Here is a 22,110-nt window from a genome sequence, read left to right on the forward strand (position 1 = left end):
AAAATTGCAGTACACATAGCAAAACGGAGATACCCACCTAACAACGGTATGGTGGTTGTGGGGAAATCTTTATGAGCATAAACACACGCGAAAAGAAAGAAAGAGGAAAGCGATGGATTTGTTACAGCTGGAAATTGACCTCCCCGTAACCCAAGCGCCGCCCAATACAACTGCTACTGTTCCAAGTATTTGTCTGCTTTGAATCGTGGATCCGTACGGCATATTTAATCCGCCAAGGACATGTGAATTTGAGAGCCACATACGGGGACCACGGAGTAAACACGTACTGACTAACCCACTACAAGGAAAAAGAAAAACATTTAGCATTAAAAAGGGAAGGTAAGGTAACATACGAGGCAGGGGGTATGCACAGAGCGAATAGCAATACAGCACATCGAGTTGCTGTACAAAATCCCAACGTGCCAGCCGATTCATCTCTTCCGCACCACCATCACATCAACACCGGTATCCATGAGGAACGCTGACACGCACTCGCTCACCCACACGAAGTCCCCGTCTTTGTCTCTCGCTCCGCTTCACTTCGCTTTTTCCCTTCCACGGAGACACTCGGCTAACTATGCCACAAACTTACTTACAGTGCCAGCAAATGTTGGACCGTCAATTAGTACTCGTACTGAAAATATAACGGACTCTCTCTAGGCCTGCGTGCGCGCCGAAGGGCAACTGCAGAAAGAAGTAGTAGAATAAACCCACAAGCCATCAACGCACCAACCGTTGCTGGAAGGGCTGGTCGGGTGTCCTCTACAATCCTCGACCCGCACGTGTCTCTATAGATGTTCGATTCGCCGCACACCGGGGAGCAATACAACTTCGGCCACGTAATCTCCTCCAGAGTTATCGGGTCGAGCATCACATGGCCGTCGCGGGACACAAGGTAACAAACGTGTGGCCGGATCCCAGGGATGTGCCTCGTTGCATTACTAAAACAGCACCTCCCCTTTTCGAAGCCAGAGCATTTGTAATTCGCCTGGATGTTGCAAATGAGCTCAGGTTGCTCCTGCACAGCCTCGCGCCACACCCCCGAAAGCATTGTATCCAAAGGAAGGATGTCCATCAACAAAAGGAGAAACAAAAGACCCAAGGACAGCACCGGTACCGCTGACGCCATGAGCATCACTGAGAATAGCATCGATGGCATCTTCGACTTGAAGTACACTGAGAAAATGCCGACGACTCCCAGTAAAAGGTTGAACACACCAGTACAAAGCAGAACGACCTTGAAGAGTGACCAGTGATCGCCCCAATTTACCGCCGTCGAAAACAGACCCCACACCACAAACGGTAAACATAGGGTCGCACCAAGTAATATAAAGAAGAACGAAAAGCACGAGGAACAGCAACAGTACACCCCACAGGAACGACAGCAACCGCTTTCTACCTCCTCCTCCTCGACTTGTACATACATGCTGCTCGACCAATAATCATCATTCCTAAACGCGTACGCGTCTGGCCCCCGCACATAGCCTTGGGCCGGCTCGGTCTGATCAAGCAGTTTTCCTCCGGCCATGCTGCGCGCCTTTCCGTTATCCCTCTCACGTTCAGTACCTTTTCTTCAACGTGTAGGTGGCCTTTCAACCTCGACAGCTGTTACAGCAAAAAACAAATCGGTTGCAACCGAGTTCGCTCACTACCTTCACGCTCACTACGGAAAGAAGGAAAAAAGTGAATGCAGACGTAGGCAGGTGTAGGCAGTTGTGTCACAACACACAAAAACGGGAAGAAACAAAGTCGCAGAAGATCCCGCGTACCAGCACTCCACCCCAACCCCCTTTAGCATCGGGCGTTCTGTACAGTCTGGAGGCGAGATCGCATGCAACAACCTCTCAGACCACCTTATTCGCCGCTCCCAATTCAGTTCCGCAAAATATGCCCGAAATATCTAAACCAAATGGCTCGGGAGCGCACCGCTTCGGAGATGTACACCTCCCCTCCCACCCATACCTTATTCAATCACTCCATAAGAGGCAGTCATGTTCCCTTGTGAAGTACTCTCGTATTCAGCATCCCATTCATACTGGTATTTCGCGCTTTCCTTACAGTATGAGACCACAAGGACACAATAGGGGCTGCGACTTAACACATTATCGCCCATGTGGAACATGCGATAGGGATTTAGCTCCTCTTGAGACGCAGCCGCGCCCTCTGGTGGCTCCGGACCCCGTCCCATTTCCGCGCCGCACATGCTCCTTCCGTTACCCTCACTCACAGGGTAAACCATCACACGTAGCTTTCGTGCTGAACGTTCATTGCTTTGAAAATTGAGACGAAAGCGAAGGTAGACACGTGTTGGTGGCGTACAACGGCTGTTAGCACCCCCGCCAAAGCGTTGCAAGATGGATGTTCTCTCAGCCACTTTATCGATGACATGCTTGGCAGCCTCAGCCACCTCCTGCAATAGTTTTTCTTCAGCTTCCGATTCTGCCTGGGTTGCGTCCTTTTCGTTGGTAAAGTTTTCCAGAATGGAGGGCCACTGCACGCCGAGGTGAAAGCGAAGCTGCTTCCGGCTCTGATAATAAAGGAACTGCGGTTCATTGACTGTTCCATACACACGTAACGTACCATCCGCAAACCTGCCGGACGCACCCTTCTCTGAGGACACAGGCGAACGTCGACGCAGAAGCAGCGAAAAGTAGTCCTTTACTCCCAACCCCCTTCTGGACCGCTCACACACCCGTTGGTAAATTCTGCTTCGTTTGCACCGACCATACGAAATTGGATTATATGGCTTGTTAGGAGAGAAGCACATTGGCACATATGAGACAGCGATGTAGAGCCTCTTTGTTTCTTCACGGGGTTTATGATCCTGAAGACTGGCGTCAAACTCGTCACGGGTAACGAGAGGAGGCCCGAGCACTGCAAGCCAGGGAAGCGGTAGGTACAGACGGGGCACGCCGCTCGTAAGAGGTTGATTACCGACGCCAAGAGACGCCATCGGATAGCACGCCTTGCCGCCGCCCTCCAAGATGGAAAAGACACCGCCATCGTCGGTGCTGCTGTCACCACTAACAAGGCAACCATTAAATGAAAGTGAACCTCGACTGGAAGAGACGAGTGACTCAACCCCCAGTGCGCGCGCGACAAATTTAATAGCAGATGCGTCAGTAGGCAAAATGCTCTCTTGGCTTCCGAAGACCTCGCTAGTAGAAGAACAGAACGAGCCGAGAAACAGTACAGGGTCCTTCGGCTCCTGACCGTCGAGAGCCTGGCCGCAGTTCCTGGGGTACACTCTGTATAGAACCGCCGAGCAGTCGATATTGGGTACGTTAACGCTGTTGAGATTTTTGTGATCATTCCCCATCAAGTTGTACACGTCAAAATTGACGGCGCCACCGTTTGTGGGTTCGCAGGGTCTGAGCATGAAGAGCAACGATAAGACCGACGACAACACACCTTCATGGGCGCAATAACTCCATTCAGCTGTGCCTCTTTGCCTTGGGACCTTTCCATCCATCAACGATTCAACAAAGGCCCCGGCGGTGTTGCGCAGCGACACGGGCAGCCGCTCAAGGTTTGAAGCAAAGAAGTTAGGAAGGAAGGGTCGAGGCAACCGCACAAACGCCGAGTCGACGTGAAGATTGCTGGCCTGCTTTGCAGTTAGCGAGTTTTTAGAATTCACCAAACTTCGGTGGTGCTTGTGAAAGGCAGCAAAAAGCTGCCGAGGAAAGATGGAAACTACAAAAAGGGGGAGTCGTGGTGGCAGAAAAGTATCCAAAAGTTGAGGGAAAGGCGAGATGCGAGGCTCGCTACTTCCGACCCGTGTGTCACCGGTGCTCCCACCACCCTCCCATTCTGCAAGGTACCAGAAATCGCGCTTACCCGCGGACACACGAAAGACCTCGTCGATGTCCTCCTGATGGTTACCATCTGGCCCACTGCTCGCAGTTCCACCGGCCCTTGGCGCAGAGCGCAACCCACATATACCCGCACCGACGGGGAGACGACTATCCATCATTTCCTGGGCGGTCGCTTTCTTAGCAACCATTTCGTTGTAAACATTAGTCAACCGCCTCCACCACTCTGCAACCAGGATGCTCCTTTGTTGCTGTTCCCGTGCCGTAATTTCAGCGAGCGCTTTGGCGAAGAATTTCAGCACCAGCGACGATATCATTGACCATGTGTGTCCCGGAGCCTCAGACGAGAGCTCCGCCGGCACCCACCACTTCGCTCCCAGTTCAAATAAAACACTCTTTCGCGTTCCGCGGCGATCATCGACACCCTGCATCTCATTACCCATAAGTACCAATATATCACCCACATACCCCTGGTCTCCGTTGACAGTAGCAACTCCCACTGGAATACAAAACACATCACGATAAGCAAGTCCCTCACTCCACTTCCGCAGTTCTTCTGTAAAATCCCCCGTTTGCCGCTTGGAGTTGTCCACTTTGAAGTAGAAGTCGATTTTGGAATGATAAATCTTCTCGGATGACAGTGCATCCTTCTCGGGCCGATCTGAATCGGCTTCCAGATCAACTGCATGCTCTTCGACCACACTCTGTCCCTCGCTTACCACTACCCCCTCGGTACCTGTCACATTTTTGCCACCAGGTATCGAATCGTCCCCTTCATCGTCATCATCAGATGACGACGACACCTCCTCGTTATCAACCATCTCCTGCGTGTCCGACAAGAGGTAAACCGCCCGCCGCTCCAACTTTTTCTCCTGGCCTTGAAACTCTACAAATATGTCGAGGGCGAAAACCATCTCATTCTCGCGGTCCTCCAACCGCAAATCCACTGTCACCTCCGTTTGAAAAACACGATCTACTAACCGCGTCATTTTGGAGGTGTCGGCAGCGGTTGGCTTTTCAGGAGTGTATTTACCCGGCCAATACTTCCTTTGGACGACACTAAGAGCCGGCGCCTCACCGGACAGAGCAACACTTGGTGAGTTGTCGTATTTAATCCTAATTTGGGCTTTGCGGCCCTGAACAACCTCCTCCGGAGGAGCGACCACGATGGTGCCGAGAGTCCTTTCCTCTTCCCTGCCAACCACTTGCAGAATAGTTTCATCAGTAAATATGGCGTCAACCTCAACACGAAGGAAGAGAGAACGGTCCTGTCCACTCATCCCAACTGATTCCAACCCACCAGCATGCGTGCTAGCCTTGGACCCAGAAGAGACTCCTATACATTCTTGGACTAGTGACAAACTCTTGAGAGTTCCCTCGAAAGTTACATTCTGCCGCACCGGTGCCGTAATACTCCAGATCGTACGCATGGGACGCTCCACGTGAGTGCGCAACGGACGACTTTCGCAACTCTGGAATATGTTACCAGCGAACATTGTGGCTTTCCACAGCGCAGCCAAGGTCGGGCCCTCAAACCACGCCTGACCCAAGAAACTTTCGAGGGCACGTTCAATGCCGCCAGGACCTGGTGAGCCACCAAGTAGCCAATCCCTGGCGCCCCCACTTGGGGCGACTGGTCGAGAGAAAATGGTACGACAACGCTCACTGGCAGCACGTAAAATATCATGGAAGTTACTTGACCGCGGCACAGCCGCCTCCACGACCTGGCGCACAAGTCCGTGACCCTGACGCACCAACGAGCACCCAACGTCTTCAGTGGCATCTCCTTCCCGGGCAAACGACGTAACACGAACAGTTGACCGCACGCACCGCAGTTGGTCGTGTGAAAAGAGCTGGGTGCTATTAGCGACCTCCATTTCTGAGGGAGAGAGAGAGTGAACACAAACCTCAACCTGGGAAAAGAGGAGGTTCTTTTGAGCCCACCGCAGCGCCGCATAACCCCCATCCGTTGAGGTGGAGTAACACTGCACAGCATCAAGAATGACAAGCTCCGGTAGCGGTGAGGCACCACATTCGGCTTCGCCATTGGCTGCCCCATTACTTGTGTCCGCATTGATGCTCTCGTGGCTGGTTGCACCCCCGTTGTCATCAGCCGATTTATCGGCCCAGTGCACTACATACACATCTCCGCGCAACACATCGACAACCCTCCCAGCAACCACCTTACGGAACAACCCGCTGCTCTCATGCCGAGACATATCTCCCGCCCATGCGCAGGGAATCGCGGAAGCCGCACCGACCTTCACGGGTTCTCCCAGCGCCCCTCGCTTCTCAGCATCGATAAGATCCTCAAGCCGAAAGCAAATGGGCCGTATAATACGACCAACCCCGAGAAACAACAACGTCTCTTGCAGCGATGCCCATTCCGTTGCCTGCCCATTGGTGGAGAAAATGATGTCCCCATAACCGAGAAGTGGGAACTCTGCGTAGTAGTCTTGACGCAGATATTTATGCGAGGCATCACGTATCATCGAAACCGCCTTATCAATAGCGCACTCGAGCACTGGCGCCGTGCCACGTGGCACATCCACAGCCGACAACTCACAGCTGATGACTCGGCGGTACAGCGGAACTCTAACGTTGAAGACATTTTTAGCAAGCCAACAAATTGAATTAATGGGAACCAGTACCCCATCCCGCTTAACGAGGGGAGTTACCATACGATTTGCCCGTTATGTGAAACCTCAGAATAAATGAAAACAACCGCGACGACACAGTGTGACACACACGGAAGAAAACAAGGTGGGGCGCCCACAATAAAGGGACGTCAGAGAGACAAAGGGAAAAAGAGGTAAAGGGAGCAAGTCTTCCAAAACGTACGACGTTAGACACCGTCACGCACCCCACACGTGGAACCACACAAACATTCCAGGGGAAAATAAAATACAGATACTTGAAAAACTGTCTTTCACGGTCAAAAATACTCAGCGATGCTGCTTCAGCGAAGTGAGTGTTGAACACCCAAATGAACCAAAACTGGGAACCTTGCGAAGCCAAAGAAAGCAGCTGATCTGACTGAGCAGGGGACCACATGGATCGAATCGAGGTATGCAATAATTTCCCTCATCTCACCCAAACAGTAGGCAAACCCTCGGCCATGATCAGGTTGGCGGGGCCCAAATCCCTCGCCGACTGAGTGTGGAAAGACGCATACGAAGACATTCTTGCTATAACTGTCACCACCAACCCACATTTAATGCATGCAAAGCCACCGATGCATTACATAACAGCAACCTAACACGACCGCGCACCAAACCCGCCTGTATGGATAAGAGACCTCAGGTCTGCTGTCACGGTATAATCCTCCCTCCATCTCCGGGGTCGCTATGCATGCCACGCAAACGATAAAACCAACAGCAAAAATTGGAACGATACGAAATACGAGTAGTTGCGAAGACGATAACGATGAGTTTCGACAGCGAATCAAATGAAACACAGAGCTAGAGGCATTAATCCCCACCAAAAAAATAGGTGAAATTTTTTGGCGCATGCCCAGCTATGCGGTCCACAAAAAAAAAAATCTCCCTCCCCCCTCAAGCGCACTGCCGCCGTTTCCCTGCAACACAGATGATGAGCAGAGGCCAAAACCCCGCATGCTTTTGCTTGTGCGTCCGCATACAAACATTTACACAACAAGGTCGTTCGTTGAATATTCCACAATGACATAATGCAGGTCCCGTGCATTTCCCTCTCTCATGCGCCTGAATGCCTCCTCGCTATCCAGAAAGGTCTCCCCTGACAGCGTACAAAAGTACTGTGTCGAGGAGAAGAACGAGGGACATGCTTCAAGATCCTGCCTTGACCGAGGAAACATAGGAGTGGGCGCACTCGTCTCACTTGTGTCAACCACTGGCACCCCCGCACCTGAAGAATCGATTATTACCGGTGCAAGAAGACGGAAGGAAACCACATCGAAAGTTGCGTGTGCCACAAAAGACACAACTCTCCATGATTCGCGTAATGCCTGGAATACTGAAAGACTGGAAGGGAAATAACAACTAACAACGGCGCCGCCACCTTTCATCTGGGGTGAAATCCCAATCCGCACCCCTTTGCATTGCCCACTATCCTTGTTTCCATACGCACCAACCAGCACCTCCCGTAGAGCGTCACAACCCGCCCCGCGGAGAGTTGATACATCTTGACTGATCGTAATCTCTAGCATGAGCGAGCCCTTTTGCTGCACCCCTTCGACCTCGTGGCCCCCCTCGACAGGTCTTTCTCCCTTCGGTTTCCCCCACTTCAGCACATTCCGCAGCCACGGCAACAACTGAGATCCCGTCCGCCGCTCCGAGAGGTAATGCCATCCATCAAACTCAGGGCGACTGAACCGAAGCGCCGCAGCAAACATGGAGAAGAGTGGTGCAGCGCTCAACCACAAAGTACGGACGGCACTTGAGCAAGAACCTCCGCTCGGATAATGAGATGTACACGGTTTGAAATGCTTCCCATGATCAAGACACTCAGTCCTCTGTGTAGAAAAGGTGTCGGGGGTCACAGAGAAGTGATGACGAAGTGCTTCGCTCACGCCACTGAGGCCGTGCGCCGTCCCCGGACACGCAAAAGCCTCCTCCGAAAGAGTGGAAGCAACCTTCCCGTGTACGTCATGCTCAAGAACTTCCACACGGCTACCGTCGACAGTGTAACCTATACAATGACATTCATGGAATGCACGACCCCTTGACGCGTCCACGGCCCGCCTTGCGCTCCAAAACGGGTCGAGGGCCCCGCCATCTACAGCTATTGCTGAATGATAAACGACACAAGGAATGCGTTCCAGTTCATCGAAAGCAGCGAGAACCTCGCGCCGGACAACTGACGCCACATTACCGGCAGTTAGCTCCGTCGCCTCATGGTAGAACACAACAGGAGCGTCCACAAGCTCTACCTCATCGGTACTAACCAGCGGCGATAGGCAGTGCTGCAGCTGTCCCCTCAATTTCCTGGGAAAATTGACTAGAACCAGCTTGGGCTTAAAGTTGGTTTTCGCTCCTGTTGCACCCAGCGTCGTGTTCTCACCCCCGTTCAATAGCCGTCGACCCTCCCCGCCCCACAAAAGCTGTGGTGAGCCTCTGCTGCTGCTGCGCCATGCGGAATAGATGGTGAAGGCACCCATACACAAAATGCCCATCCCAACAACGAACGACTCCTCTCGGCCAGTCGATGAGCCGCCCTCAGTACTCAATGGGGTTTCATCATCGACAACTGGAGGGGTGGCGACGCCGCTGGCTTTAGTGGTAGATGGAGTGGCAGGGCCCGCGACACCGCTACTGGTCCCAGTAGCGGTAGACGGTGTAACACGAACCCGATCCAGGTCCCTGAGTCCCATAAGCTTGCAACACCTCACTGAATGGTAGGCACAGTCACACACGGGAAGCGCAGAAATAGATCGGGAAAGGGGAGCAGCAGGAGGCAAAGAACAAACACAAAAATGAAAGAAACAGCCAAAAAGGGATGAGGAAAGGAAATGGCGTGAAAACACAAATCCACACAGGCGGTAAACATAATCATCACAACATTTGAAATGTAAAAAAAAGTATTGGTAGTTGTACAGTTTCATCCAACTTGCTTTGTATATTGCCGCGCCGTATTCACATAAAAACTTTTCTTTCCTTGCAATAGTTAATCAATGGCTGTTGTGCACTGAATTTGGAACGTGAAAAGAAATTTTACAACCCCTATAAACTACACCTCCCCCTCCCTAGTACAGAACGTCACCATCGCCGTCCTCACTAGCATTGTCCTCCACGTCAAGCTCATCGAAATCATCGTCATCGTCGTCGTAATCGTCATCATCATCCTCGTCATCATCCTCGTCATCGTTGTCCCCGCTAGCACTCGATTCACAGTCTTCGCCAACATCTCCAGCCACAACCTGGTCGTCATCGTCGTCATCGTCGTCGTCATCGTCGTCATTGGACGATTCATCATCACTGATTACTCCGTGAAGCGTTGAACCGCTGACTGCCGGCGGAGCATCACCTAACCGCGGTTGCAGACTAAGTGTACGAAGCACCTCCGCCCGAAGCTCAGCCAGCGACACGTTGAACGAACAGGACTTTTCACGATTCATGCCCTTCTGATCTGTACGTCGCTCCTTCCGCGTCGCAAGAGCGTACGAACCTCCAAAATTTGCAATTATATGTGTCTGAATACCATCGGATGAGCCAGCTGTTGCAAGAATAAGCCATGCTCGCTCAACTAGAGCCCTGTAGCCCGAGGAGCTGTCACTGAAGTTTGTCGAGAGAAGTCCAACACCACGGGCAAGCCGAGCCCCCATGTTCTCGAAATGACGAGTGCCGTAGGAAACTTCCCTCAGGGTAGTTCCACTAACGCCCTCAAACGCATTGGCCTTCGATTGCTGTCGCTGGTCGTGGTAATCCCCAGGTTTCATCAATCCTCGCATGTTACAACCGGGTAAGCCCTCAATGGCATCGTCCAACCCTCCCATCATCGTTGCCTCCAGAGTGTAGCTCATGCGTATCCCAAACTGGCGATACATCACTACCCTCCCTGTGTGTCGTTTACTCTTCTGCACCGCGAAAGAGCACTGCGGCAGGGAGAAAGCTGCGGAAAGCTGACTCAGCAAAATGGGTAGCAACTTCTCAGGGGTGACTGAATCTGCAGCCGGAGACGCAGTGGAATTTAGAGACTGCTTGCGATTATTGGACGAAGGGATCGAATAAGCCGACCCCACAGTACCAGGGATTGACGCAGGCAATTTCACAGCGGGCCTCTTCTTAGACGTTGCGACCGAGCGCATGCAACCGTACATCAAGAAATTTTTTGAACGCGAGTGACCATGAAGATCCACAAATAGTGGTACGCGGCGCTGCTCCTTCTCAATAATGTGCCGCGCAATTTGCTTCAACGAATACACTACTGGGTTGGTCGCTGGATTTGGATTCGCGTAGTCACGGTTAAGGTCGGCACCGCCAATTGAGCAGCGGTGATTTCCCAGAACGACACCATCAGGATTCAGCATGGGGATAACCTTCCACACATATCGGTTACGAAGGGCATGAGAATTATCTCGATTAGACAACAGGAAAGACATAAGACCGCGAAGGACCCAACTGGAGTTGCTCTCCCCTGGATGAACACGGGCTGTAACAAGTAGAACAGGACGTTCCTTTATGGGTCTGAACTCCTCTGGATCCATATTGCTCGAACCGAGCTTCCTCTCCCTCGGCGTTTCCGCCACCTCTGTGTGAATAGCACTACTGTCGTCCTCAACGCCAACATTGCCACGGATGTCACTTGCTGTCAGCGTCAAAATGGGCACGGGAAGTCCACCAGGAGTGCAACACAGCTCCTGCACCGCAAACAGAAGGGAAGGACCAAACACCGCGCTTGCTTGAAGCTTCCACCGCTCAACGTCGGACAGTAGGTTCGAGTAGGTGTACGGGTAACAGTTTGCGATAAACACGCATCCCTTCCTCTCAGGAAACTGGATACTGAAACTGAGCGTATAGCAATGTGACGGTTCCTCCTTCCGTTGTGACGAGCGTTTCTTGTTCGTTGCCTTCTTTTTCTTTGGTCTATCAGAGCTCTGCTGTTTATTACTATTCTTTGGTCCCTCGCCCTCCTCCACCGACGGTGCAGGGGAGTTGTCGACAGCAGGAGTCGTGGTGGAGCGGGCCGGCCGCTGATAACTGTTCCTGTAGTAAAAGATGTCGTGCCCGCAGTGCTTCCATTGTGGAGCTTGCGATGCCGCCCCCATAGAACCTGATGACTCAAAGAACAACATAAGGGGTTGTTGCCCTTCATTGAAAGTTGAACTGGATTTCTCCATGTTGAGAATGTTAAAATGGTACGTCGCCCCAGGTGCGTAATCCTCCACACTGAAGCAGAACCACTGAACATGACAATTTGTATTAGTATCTGGGCTTAACACAAGATCGTACTCCATGTCATCGACAGCGATCGCGCGCTGCAGGTTACCGCTCTCAAAATTGGACCTAAACTTTAAAACGCCTTTGAAATCCCCGGACGGAAGCGGCGGAGGGAACCTCAGCGAACTCTCTAACCTCTTCGCCTCCCTGTCACACATATTAAATACATCCTGCGGTTGTGACGCCACGGTCAACGGTGGCCTCTCGTAGACAACACAATCAGAAAATCGCGGACACATGCTCAAACGCCCTATTAGTCGTTTCATCACTCGTACTCGCGTCTCCAAAGATGGCTGAAGAAGCAGCTTCGGCTGTTCATCGAGGGAAAGGGAGTAATCGCTGCTCAACACGGGGTGATCCGCTGCCGGACGATCCGATGAGACAAATTCTTGACATAATGGTATGCCTTCGTCAAAAAAATCCCAGGGCAACCCATTTGGGGCGGTAAATGTAGACGGAATATGTGCTGCTCCAGCCATCGCCGAAGCATTTGCAGGCGGGAGCAGAGACATATATCCCCTGGCACACCTGTCAACGCGCAACTCTGGAGAAAAGAAACTAGGTTCCGCGTCCACCAGAGGGGGCGCGTGCACTTCGGTCGCAACCTTCGCGCCCGGAGGGAGATGAATATGCGACAGGGAATCCTCCTGTTCCCCCCGTGCCTTCCGCTGATGCTGAGGGAGCAAAGGCAGGGTAGGAACAACACGCACTGTGGAAGAGACTTGCTCAACACATTGCAGCACACTTAACTCGCCAGGAAGAGTAACGATGCCAAAAAGTTTGTAAAATGCCAAGAACAGCTTGTGCCAATGTGTTGCGGGGTGCTTCATGGCCTCAGAAGCGGCCACAGCCCCAGACACAAGCGAAGAGAGAGCCCCTGACTCATCATGCAACTGTTCATTGCAGCCAGCATCCATTTCAGTCACAACATGCAAAACGTCAAGAGCCGAAAGCATAAGATCTCCATTTTCTGCATGTAGTGTGCTGAACGCAATTAGAAGATCGACAACGCGCTGTTGCCGAGCCACCTCTAGTCCCCGTTTGCTGCGCTTCATATTGCAACAAAGTCTAGAAAGCAGCTCTACTGACCATAAGCCAAGTGCTTCTATGCACCTGTCAAGGGGAGTGTGAACCGTACGTTGCGAGGCAGGGGATTGAACGAGATGACTTTGCACCATTCTCCCAACCTGAATGGAAAGTGTAACGCCTTGCAAACACATGGATTCGGCAATCGAAGAACACGCTGACAATTGATAAAATGCAACAAACATATGCAACAGAGCATCGGAAATATTCTTGACGCACCCGACTGCGGCCATGCGCTGGTGGTAATTAACGCTAGGGAGGGAAGTGACACTATGAGAAGCGATAGAATCCTCGCCGGAGATATCCATGTTTGTCAACATCTTCTGAATTGTTGCAAAGAGTTGCCTTGACGCGCGCAAAAGTAGAGACAGAAGCCTTAAACGCCGCACCGCGCTAAGCACCTTTCCACTCACCGTCCCACATAACCCCATCAGTAGCGCCACCGCCTCATATACGCGCACGGGCCCCAGCGAACGCAAGGGTATGGTATGAAACACTAAATTTTGCACCTCCTGCCCTCCAGACTCGCTGTCACAGTAATCATCATCAGCCAAGTTACGCGAATCCTTACGTGGATTGTCCCAGCGGACCTTGAGTGCGTCCGTGAATGCGGGATCGTACACCTTAAGAATAGAGTCGCACAACCTGGGAAGCTGCAGCCGAGCACACAAACGCACAACGCGTTTGCGGCGCCGCGAAGGCAGCGAACGAAGCAAATTGAAAACCAAAGTTAATGCACTACATGCGGCGTTCTCGTCTGAAAGGACCAGTTCAGAGTCCAACACATCCATCAAGATGCGCCATGAAGAGTTCTTCTTGTTGCACAATGCTTGCCAACCATTCTTCACAACTCGGGGTCGCCCGTTTGAATGCAGTGCGCCCCCGGAAAAGAACCACTGATGCAACTCATATATGTGACTGTAGAGACTAAGTCCAGCCGTCACAGACAGACTACCAAATCCACCACCAAAACTGGACGCGGCGACGTTCCCACTCTCACTTAGCAATTTTCCACTAAAGGAGGTGCACGCAACACGCATCTGGCGTAAATACATACTGACTACCGAGTTTCCCCTGCTAGAAACCGACCGAACAGCTGCGGCAACGGAGCGCCCGTTGTCGAGGCCCGCAGCAGTAATTTGCCCGGGAGAATACATCATCTTGACAGGCGCTATCCACAACACGGGTGGAAAAGGGTCCCGAAGAGTTGGTTGTTGCCCAACATCTCCATTACTTTTGGCGACGTGTTTCGTAGAGTGCTTCGACATCGCCGCCTTACTTCCTCCCCTCACCGGGGACCGCCTCGAGCACGAGGTCGCCATGGTGCCGTTGGCTTTGCAGGGTTCGAGAAGTGCACCTGTTGACGAGCGGCCTCTTCCGCAGCCTTCTCCGCATTTGACTTCCTTCTTCTCGCGCTTGCAAACCCTTGCCATTACGAGAGCAATTTTTGCTAACACGTGGAATATGTAAGTTCGCTTTCCCTTTGCCCGTTAGTTACTCTATAAGTTCTCTAAAGGCCGGAAAACGGGGATTACCTCCCCTCTACGTCCCTCAACTGCGGTCGTACAAGGGGTTAAGCGACCACTCACCGCTAGCGAAGGTGAAGGCATGTCAAAGAAAAAAGTTTCAACGGCAATCATGAGGGAAGTTGGGAGAGGAGTGCGGCATCAGACAGCAGATTGAAAAGTGAAGGTGCGTACACCTCGCAACGGTTTAAATACCATGAAAAGGGCAACGCACCAGTGATAGCGGCTTACAAATCCTGGGCACGGCACCAAAGTTCTCGAAAACAATAAAAAGTGATACGAGACATGATTGTCTTCACCAGTGATTAACTGCTGTGCAGAAGAGACCCCATATTCCACTTTAAGAACGACAAATTGTGGTGCGGGTTGCTGCATCTAAAAAGAATAATGGCGGCAGAATGTTCCCACAACCCGGCACAACTCTATTGACACAAGCAAACTCACAACATCAAAACAACAGAGTGCAGCCAAATCAGAAGGAACTGCTTACAAAAAAGATTGTACCCATATCAACATTGTGCGAATCACTCGAGTAGTCCACACGGATATGAGGGAAGAGGGGAAAAGTCGCAGAGCACACAAATGGCGACCCATCCGCGGCCTCACTTCCTGAACAACCGTGTTGTACGCCTTTTCTGGGAAAGAATGTTGAGGTCACAGGCAACTGGAGAAGTCGGCTGCACATACCCGTGTTTGTGCTTAGAAATATTACCACATGTGTCTGCCTCACGTTGCATGTAACCAAACACAAGCAGACATATACATATCACTCACGTTAAGTAACGGATTGCAGTCCTCTCTCTTCTTCCCCACTGAGCAGCCAACCACAAAAAACAACCCCAACAAGCGGTTTTTTGGTTTCCCTCTCCAGCAATGCCCGCTGGTGCTCTCCCGCCTCAATGGCAGCAGGTTACATACGATAAACTTAAGGCGATGGCTTCAGACTACAGCATGAAACGCCTCAGATACGCATCCAACAGGATAATAGAGTTCGTCTGAAGGACTACAGGGCAAAGGGAAGACAAGGCAGAAGCGGCAATGATGTTGTACTAAGGCGCGCGTCACGTAAAAGAGAAGAGTGATGATAAATGTGAGAGATGTACAAGGAATATATAAGAAATGAGTGTTGTAAGCATCCTTCTCGAGCATTGACAAGGAACCAACCCCCAGTGCTTGCCCTCCGCTATTGTAAACAAGGGAGCTACCGTGGGAAAAAGAAGGACACCTCGATAAAATAAACAAAACGAATAAAGAGCAGGAGCACTTTTCGCTCTCGTGGAAAGAGAGTCGGCCAACCAACCCACGCATAAAACCCTCCTTCCTGTGGTAAAGGAGAAAGGGAACGAGGCGAGGCGAGGAAGTGTAAACAAACAAGAGAAAAAAAAATAGTATGCGAGAGGGAGAGAAAACAAAAAAATATATTTTATATAAATAAAACTAGCAAAAGAGGGAAATAAAAACAATCCTCGTCAAGTAAATTAAGAACGACACGGCGTTAAACCAAAAAGTAAAGAAACAGTAACGACGTACAAGAAATGCTGTAGTCGAAAGGAGAGAGAGGATGATAAAATAAATAAGGATGGGCGTAAGAATCGACACGAATGCATTAATACAAACAGTCAAATAACCATCTGGCAAACGAGTTGATGGTTGCATTCAGTGCACTGTGTTAACGTACGGTGCGCGGGGAAGATGGCACGAAGAGATGGCACCGGTATTTCTCAGTTCATGCTCATCAGGGTGTAATTGGGGTCTTGGGCGGGACCTTGACTGACTCTCAAGGAACCTGCGCAGCAGCATTAACAGGGTCACTGAAGGAAGGACGTACACCAGCGGTTGCCACCAGCATCGATGCCTCAGAAAACACAAAAGATTGAACCAACTGCACTGTTGGCACTGCGACTCCCCCTTTGCCTCCTCACTGTACCGTCCATTTTCAAAGGTGCTGCCACCTTGAGAGCCATTGCTTGGTTTGAGCGCTTTAACACCGAACGAAATAGCGCGGGTGTCCACAACGTCGCCCCTGGCGTTTCTCAGCGTTGCATTGCATTTGGCCTCTCCCTCAATACTGTCCTGTACGATCAGAGTGAAACGTCGCTGCGCTGATCCTTGTAGGGGTATGTACACAGTTTGGGCAACCATCGGCTGAACATTAACCGTACACTCGCCGACAACAACCGTGTACTGTGCCTCGATGTCCCCAGTGTTAAGAACCGTCACGGTAATGGTGCTTCCCCGCGAATAGGAATGCACCACCTTCCCTGAAACGGTTGCACCAACAATCACACCCGAGGACACAGACAACACAAAGTTTAACTTATCAGCGGATATTGTTATCGTCACCATCGTTGATAATGTTCCTGTCACCTGGTAAGCCACAGCTGGGGCACTGGCATTGGCCAGTGGGTCAAAACCAAAAGGAGCGAAAAAGCGAGCCATATATTTCCCTTGTTGCCCCTTAGTCTCCGCTTCCAAGTCCCGATCACGATAATCCTCCAGTTGATTCGCCAAGCAAGCGCCCGGATACGCGTCACACCGGCTCCCCTGAGTGGCGAAACCCTCATATGACACGCCCACTTTATTACATTCGGTGCCACGAATAGAAACAAGGTGGGTGTCAACAATAATCCATTCGTTATACCCAGCACCCACTCGCTCATGACCCCGCGGTTCAGAGGGGATAAACAACATCTTTCCCGATAGGTCAAGAGGCATTTCTGGGGGTGCGAAGTCTCCTATAAGACGTGCAGACGCGCCGAACTCTGTCGACGTGGCGGTCAACTTATCCGGCCCCAAAGACATCGTGAACTCCTTTGAGCCCGTGGAGCCTCCCCCAGTGCTGTTGTTCCCACTTGACAATTTCACCTGCAATTCATACCATACAACACCTCGACCAATGGTATAGCCACCGTACCAGAGGTCACTGAAACGAAGGCATGATGCCATTCCAGTATCCCCCGTCACGCTGCAAGTTCCAACGCTGCGGCTAGTTGGGTTGCAAATTCCTGACAATGCACAAGCGCCACATAAGCAGCAAAAACCTTGACTGTACGGAATCACATCTCCTCTCCGATCACGCGCCACGCCGCATGTCGCGGATCCAGGGTTGGAAGAATCGTCGCACCAACTGCTTGCACTTGTTCTGAGACGCTGCTCATATGGTTTGGCATTGAAGTTTCTTATGTAATAAATAGGATAGCGGTACTGCACCGGTGATTTTGTCGTCACTAGGCGGATTGGTTCAAACTCGACACGCTTTCCCTTTTCGTCACCCGTTTTGTCAACTGCCTCGCGGAGAAGAACAACCTCTTCAGCCTCAATTGTTTGCTCGCTGCCCACGGAGAGCCCCACAACCATCTTCTTTTCACATGGAAACGGTTCCCCATTACTACTGCGCTCGCAGTACTCGATGGACGACGAGGCCACAAATGCCGCCTCAGTGCAGGGGAAAAGGCCGCTTGTCGTCACAAGGACGACGAGCACAAAAACAGATGATAACGTCTCCGTCGGCATGTTCAGCTTCTCTCGGGATTTACACCCAAAGCAAGTACCGCGCCAGCAAACTGTGAGCCTTTATGTGTTAGCCTTATTATGTCTAAATACTAAAAACAACAAGTAGCACGTGGATGCGTGTGTAAACAATGAAAAGATCAGTGTGATTCAGTATTTGAGCATGTGACAACGACAGAGCAACGGAGCTGTGGAAATACTGCCAGGAAAGTTGAATCAGAACCGGCCAACGAAGCTCCAAACAATCAAGGATTCTAATGAATTAAAGATGCAATAAATTAACTGTTGGTGTGAATCTGGCAATGAGGCGCTACAAAATAGCAAAAAGGAAGGCAGAAAAAAGAAAGGGAGATAATGTGCAATCAACTTACTTTATAACAACTTCTACTCCGTGCTGTACGGTTCGCAGCGGTGCAAAAAATCGAAGATATTCTGGTGCTTTGAGCACACAGGCGGAGTTAATGTGAGGATAAGCAGTAAGCTGGCGATGGTCACTTCATTCTGCATCCATCGACCACACCTCCACCATGGGAATACGCGTTGTTTCCTCTCCTCTTCGTAAAAGTATACAATGACGTTGTAGTTTCCGATATTGCAAAGCTTTCCCACTCCATAACAAATCTTACGGCCAACTTTTGCGATCACTTTTCCCGCGGAACCTCCTCCACAATCACCTCCGCCTCCGGTATGTTTTCCCTCACTGATGCTTCTTTTCTCGCATCCTCCTCGAACTCCACCTCTATCGCACCCTCAGTGTTGTAGTCACCAACAGTTTCCTTAGGCAACACGGGATCATCATCCTCCAATTGCTTCTCAACAAAGTCCTTTGAAAGCTTCCCTGTGCTCGGATCAAACATTAACTTGGCGCCCCTGGCAACCTTCTTTCCCTTTTCATTCTCTCCGACACCAAATGCCATCATTCCCATTTGCGGCATCCCATCCCCACGCTGAATGCTTTCCATCATCGCTTTCATGGACTCACGCACCTCCGGTGTGAGAGATTGGTTTAACTTCTGGTGCATGTCCTGAAGCATGGCAGGGTCCATGGTGGGGCTCCCCCCTACGAAGCGGCCATCGAAGAAATCTGAGGGAGACGACGAAGATCCATTAAATGAACCTTTCTTCGCCTGCGTAAGGATCTTTGCAAGGGCATCCGCGTCAGTGGGGTAACCACCGGGCCCACCACTGAAGCCACAGCCTCCGCTGCCACATTGCCGCAACCAAAAAGTCGATCGTAACAGAGATGATGATGTGCTCGAGAGCCGCAACCGCAACGAATTGCGCATAGCGCTTCCTTTACTATGACTCTCAGAGGCTCACGTGGGGAGATAAGCAACACAAAGAATCAGAGGTGAGAAAAGGTGAGGGAACGAGCTTTGCGCATCCAATGACAAGGAAAAAAATCAAAAACTAGAAACACCTGTTCATTCACCGTCGCAGAGGCGCAAATAAGCGGGTATATACGTCGACAACTATAACCAAACGGCAGCTCCACAGCCCAATGCACAGCACTACCACGCAGGCGCCTCGGCCTAAATGATTGTCCTCCCCTCACACATCCACGGCCGCGGTGTGATACGGTGTACTGTCTCGTGTCAATGTTAGGGCCAACACAAGCACACACACACACACACACACACACATACACACACAAACAAACAAACAAACAGTTACCCTCTGCAATCTCCACGGGCCACTGCGCGCACCTCTCCCGCTGAGAGGGGTGGGTCAAAAAATAAAACAACAATTCACCCACGAACGATAAATCCGCCATACCGACACATGGCCTGGCACACCTCATCACCCTCGCCTGCAAGAGGGGACAGAATGAAACATAAAAGGCAAAAGTCTAGCTTCCTGCATCCCTCTGCACGCGAATCAAAGGATCTCCCAAACTATCTCCACCGTGTGCTAAGTGCTAAACGCCCATCAAACAGGAGTAGGACTTGTCAACGGTACCGCAGTTGGAAATGTTTGACCTAATAGACTTCCAACATGACTCGAAACCTGTGACAGGTGGTAAACATTACACACCCCACGCCCCTCAATGACGGTTACCTGACCAACACCGCCACTCAAATCTCCCTTTTGAAGCGTTCCATAATTGGGAATCGAAGCTTGGGCCCCGCCCGCCCAAAGTGCCGGGTCAGTGCTGACCAACGCACTGCGCTCACTACTAACTGAAGAAGCGTAACGTAATTGCTCCTGTTCGGGGTACGCAGCAACGGGTAACAGGCGGCAGAACCAACGGGCTATGAAGTTTGCGTGGATGTGCTCACCGTCTGCGTCACCATCACCAAATACCTGATGAAGGTTCCCCTTGACACCGATATCAAAGGGGTTGACGGGAGGGCGAACACATATGCCTTGTTCGATCTGTGTCTGCTGGATGACGAGGTCAAGCGTCGTTAAATTCCGCCGAGCAAGTCCCCAGTGCTTCCTCAGCAACGAACCAGAAAGGATGAGAAAAATAAACGCCTCCAAAAAGCAGACGTACACTCCTAAGAACGGGGGACACACGCCGAATTCCTCAAAGAGACTCAGCTGCGCGACAGCCTGAGCGCTCACAACCAAATCTTTCGCGCGCAAGTGGGGGCGGTCCAGTGCCTCCGCCTCTGCCCAGCACTTTCTACTGTCCCAAGCCGGCATATCAACCCGGCGGTGCCTCACCTGGCCATTGACTGCCTCGTAGTGCTGCACGGCAAAAGAGCTACAGGCCAAAAGCAACAGGAGAACCACCCAAAGGGTACATAAAAATGTATAAAATATAACGAGAAGGTACAATTTGTAGTTGAAGAAGCCCACGCAGCGTCCGATCCATGGGCAATGGTGATCGTACTTCAGTACGCAACGGCGGCATCGGCTACAGTGGTGTGCCCGCTGTGGCTTGTAGTGGGCACAAACGGGACAGTGATGTTGTGCTCCTGACACCTTGAGTGCGAGTGTGGCACTTTTGGGGGCACCCTTGTGGTATGCATACGGCACACGGCCGGGATCTGTCGTCGCCGCCGCCACATACGCCCACACAGTGAAACTGAAAAGCACTGCAGAAACTCCAAACAAACCCCAACTCCCAGCTGAAATACTAAGCAGGTGCTCTACATGCAAAGGGGTTGCAGAGGTCGGTTGCCGGATTCCCCTTATGAACGGCTGCAAAAACGCTTGTCCCAACGCATCGAGCAACCGAGGGAAAATGAACACGCAGAACGAGAAGATAGAGTACGAAGTTAGTAAAAAAAGCGCGGGGAGAATAAAGGTTTCGGCACTGATACGCCGACCACAACACATACTACGTGTCTTCCGCGTCCTTTCCTCTGGGTGAAGGTAATAATAATGGCGATGTGGAAACGATGCGTGCCCTGCACGCCAGGGGACTGCGTCCGACAATACCTAAGCTAACTTTACCAGACGGTACCTAAAGGTATACAGGCAACAAAAAAAAAAGGAGATTGAGATATAGCGACACCCTTTATCACATGGAAATGTGTGTACGCGTGCACACTATTGCAGCACCTGCTTCCACATTCATGCCCTTTCCGGCATCATGCCACCCCTCCTCTCACAGATTCTGTGCCAGCCGTCCGACGTTCCAAATACGTATGCAAAAAACACAGCCAAAAATTACACCAGAGCAGTAACCGCTCCCATAAAAGAGCGAAGTCAAGTAACGACATAAAACAACGTGGATCAAAATAACCGATGAAAAGAAATCGACCCACTTAGTGTGCCCCTCTGCGCACATCTTCGGGAGTTGACCGTCCAGCATTTAGTCAGCGGTGAGCGAGTGTCAAAAAACTCGATGGAAAATTTGCTGGTCACAAAACAAGGTGGGTGCCAGGCATCAGCTGGGAAAGCATAGAGACCATCACCACTTCACAGTGTGCAGAGAGAAAAATACTTCCACGCACTTCGAATATTTCTCTTGAGACTAGCGATCAGTCCAGACAAAGCATCGGCAGGAAGCAAAAAACACTCAGCGAAACAGCGACAGAAGTAACGTTCAACCATGGCAACCAAATGTAACATCTTAATAGGATTTGAATAACTTCCAAACACCAGGACCTAACACAAGCACCAAACCTGAGGTGACGCCAACGGAGCCTGCACAAAAAAGGTGTTTATACCACCACAATCGATCTAGTGAGGGTCGCGCAGATAACTTTGACGCTAGAAGATGATGCAAAGTACATTCTCCTTCTCCCCCGCGGCAAAGTCTACCGCGGACACAAAGCACCCTACCAGTAATGGATAACGAAGCCA

The 22,110-nt window shown here is 51.2% G+C and overlaps 7 protein-coding genes across 7 annotated transcripts, besides 4 other annotated features; all 7 read right to left on the reverse strand.

The window, feature by feature from the left end:
- Positions 1-622: 622 nt before the first annotated feature.
- Tb10.406.0170 (hypothetical protein, conserved) lies at positions 623-1,528 on the reverse strand (the record flags this gene model as incomplete). Its single annotated transcript, XM_818199.1, has 1 exon — positions 623-1,528. One exon carries the CDS (start codon positions 1,526-1,528, stop codon positions 623-625), a length of 906 nt encoding a protein of 301 aa, XP_823292.1.
- A 435-nt stretch (positions 1,529-1,963) lies between these two features.
- Positions 1,964-6,493, reverse strand: Tb10.406.0160 (hypothetical protein; the record flags this gene model as incomplete). Its single annotated transcript, XM_818200.1, has 1 exon — positions 1,964-6,493. The coding sequence occupies one exon, from the start codon at positions 6,491-6,493 to the stop codon at positions 1,964-1,966; it is 4,530 nt and encodes a 1,509-aa protein (XP_823293.1).
- A 965-nt stretch (positions 6,494-7,458) lies between these two features.
- Tb10.406.0140 (hypothetical protein, conserved) lies at positions 7,459-9,393 on the reverse strand (the record flags this gene model as incomplete). Its single annotated transcript, XM_818201.1, has 1 exon — positions 7,459-9,393. One exon carries the CDS (start codon positions 9,391-9,393, stop codon positions 7,459-7,461), a length of 1,935 nt encoding a protein of 644 aa, XP_823294.1.
- A 141-nt stretch (positions 9,394-9,534) lies between these two features.
- Positions 9,535-14,247, reverse strand: Tb10.406.0130 (zinc carboxypeptidase, putative; the record flags this gene model as incomplete). The annotated part of the gene is made up of 1 exon (XM_818202.1): positions 9,535-14,247. The coding sequence occupies one exon, from the start codon at positions 14,245-14,247 to the stop codon at positions 9,535-9,537; it is 4,713 nt and encodes a 1,570-aa protein (XP_823295.1).
- Positions 9,598-9,654: a microsatellite.
- Positions 9,712-9,747: a microsatellite.
- A 1,503-nt stretch (positions 14,248-15,750) lies between the features above and the next one.
- Positions 15,751-15,777: a sequence feature (AT_rich).
- Positions 15,778-15,996: 219 nt separating this feature from the next.
- Positions 15,997-17,853, reverse strand: Tb10.406.0110 (hypothetical protein, conserved; the record flags this gene model as incomplete). The annotated part of the gene is made up of 1 exon (XM_818203.1): positions 15,997-17,853. One exon carries the CDS (start codon positions 17,851-17,853, stop codon positions 15,997-15,999), a length of 1,857 nt encoding a protein of 618 aa, XP_823296.1.
- A 638-nt stretch (positions 17,854-18,491) lies between these two features.
- Tb10.406.0100 (hypothetical protein, conserved) lies at positions 18,492-19,136 on the reverse strand (the record flags this gene model as incomplete). Its single annotated transcript, XM_818204.1, has 1 exon — positions 18,492-19,136. The coding sequence occupies one exon, from the start codon at positions 19,134-19,136 to the stop codon at positions 18,492-18,494; it is 645 nt and encodes a 214-aa protein (XP_823297.1).
- Positions 19,137-19,460: 324 nt separating this feature from the next.
- Positions 19,461-19,519: a microsatellite.
- A 260-nt stretch (positions 19,520-19,779) lies between these two features.
- On the reverse strand, positions 19,780-21,138 carry Tb10.406.0080 (hypothetical protein, conserved; the record flags this gene model as incomplete). Its single annotated transcript, XM_818205.1, has 1 exon — positions 19,780-21,138. One exon carries the CDS (start codon positions 21,136-21,138, stop codon positions 19,780-19,782), a length of 1,359 nt encoding a protein of 452 aa, XP_823298.1.
- Between the last annotated feature and the right edge of the window lie 972 nt (positions 21,139-22,110).

The sequence above is a fragment of the Trypanosoma brucei genome, chromosome 10, assembly GCF_000002445.2.
Source record: "Trypanosoma brucei brucei TREU927 chromosome 10, whole genome shotgun sequence".
Classification (NCBI taxonomy): Eukaryota; Euglenozoa; class Kinetoplastea; order Trypanosomatida; family Trypanosomatidae; genus Trypanosoma; species Trypanosoma brucei.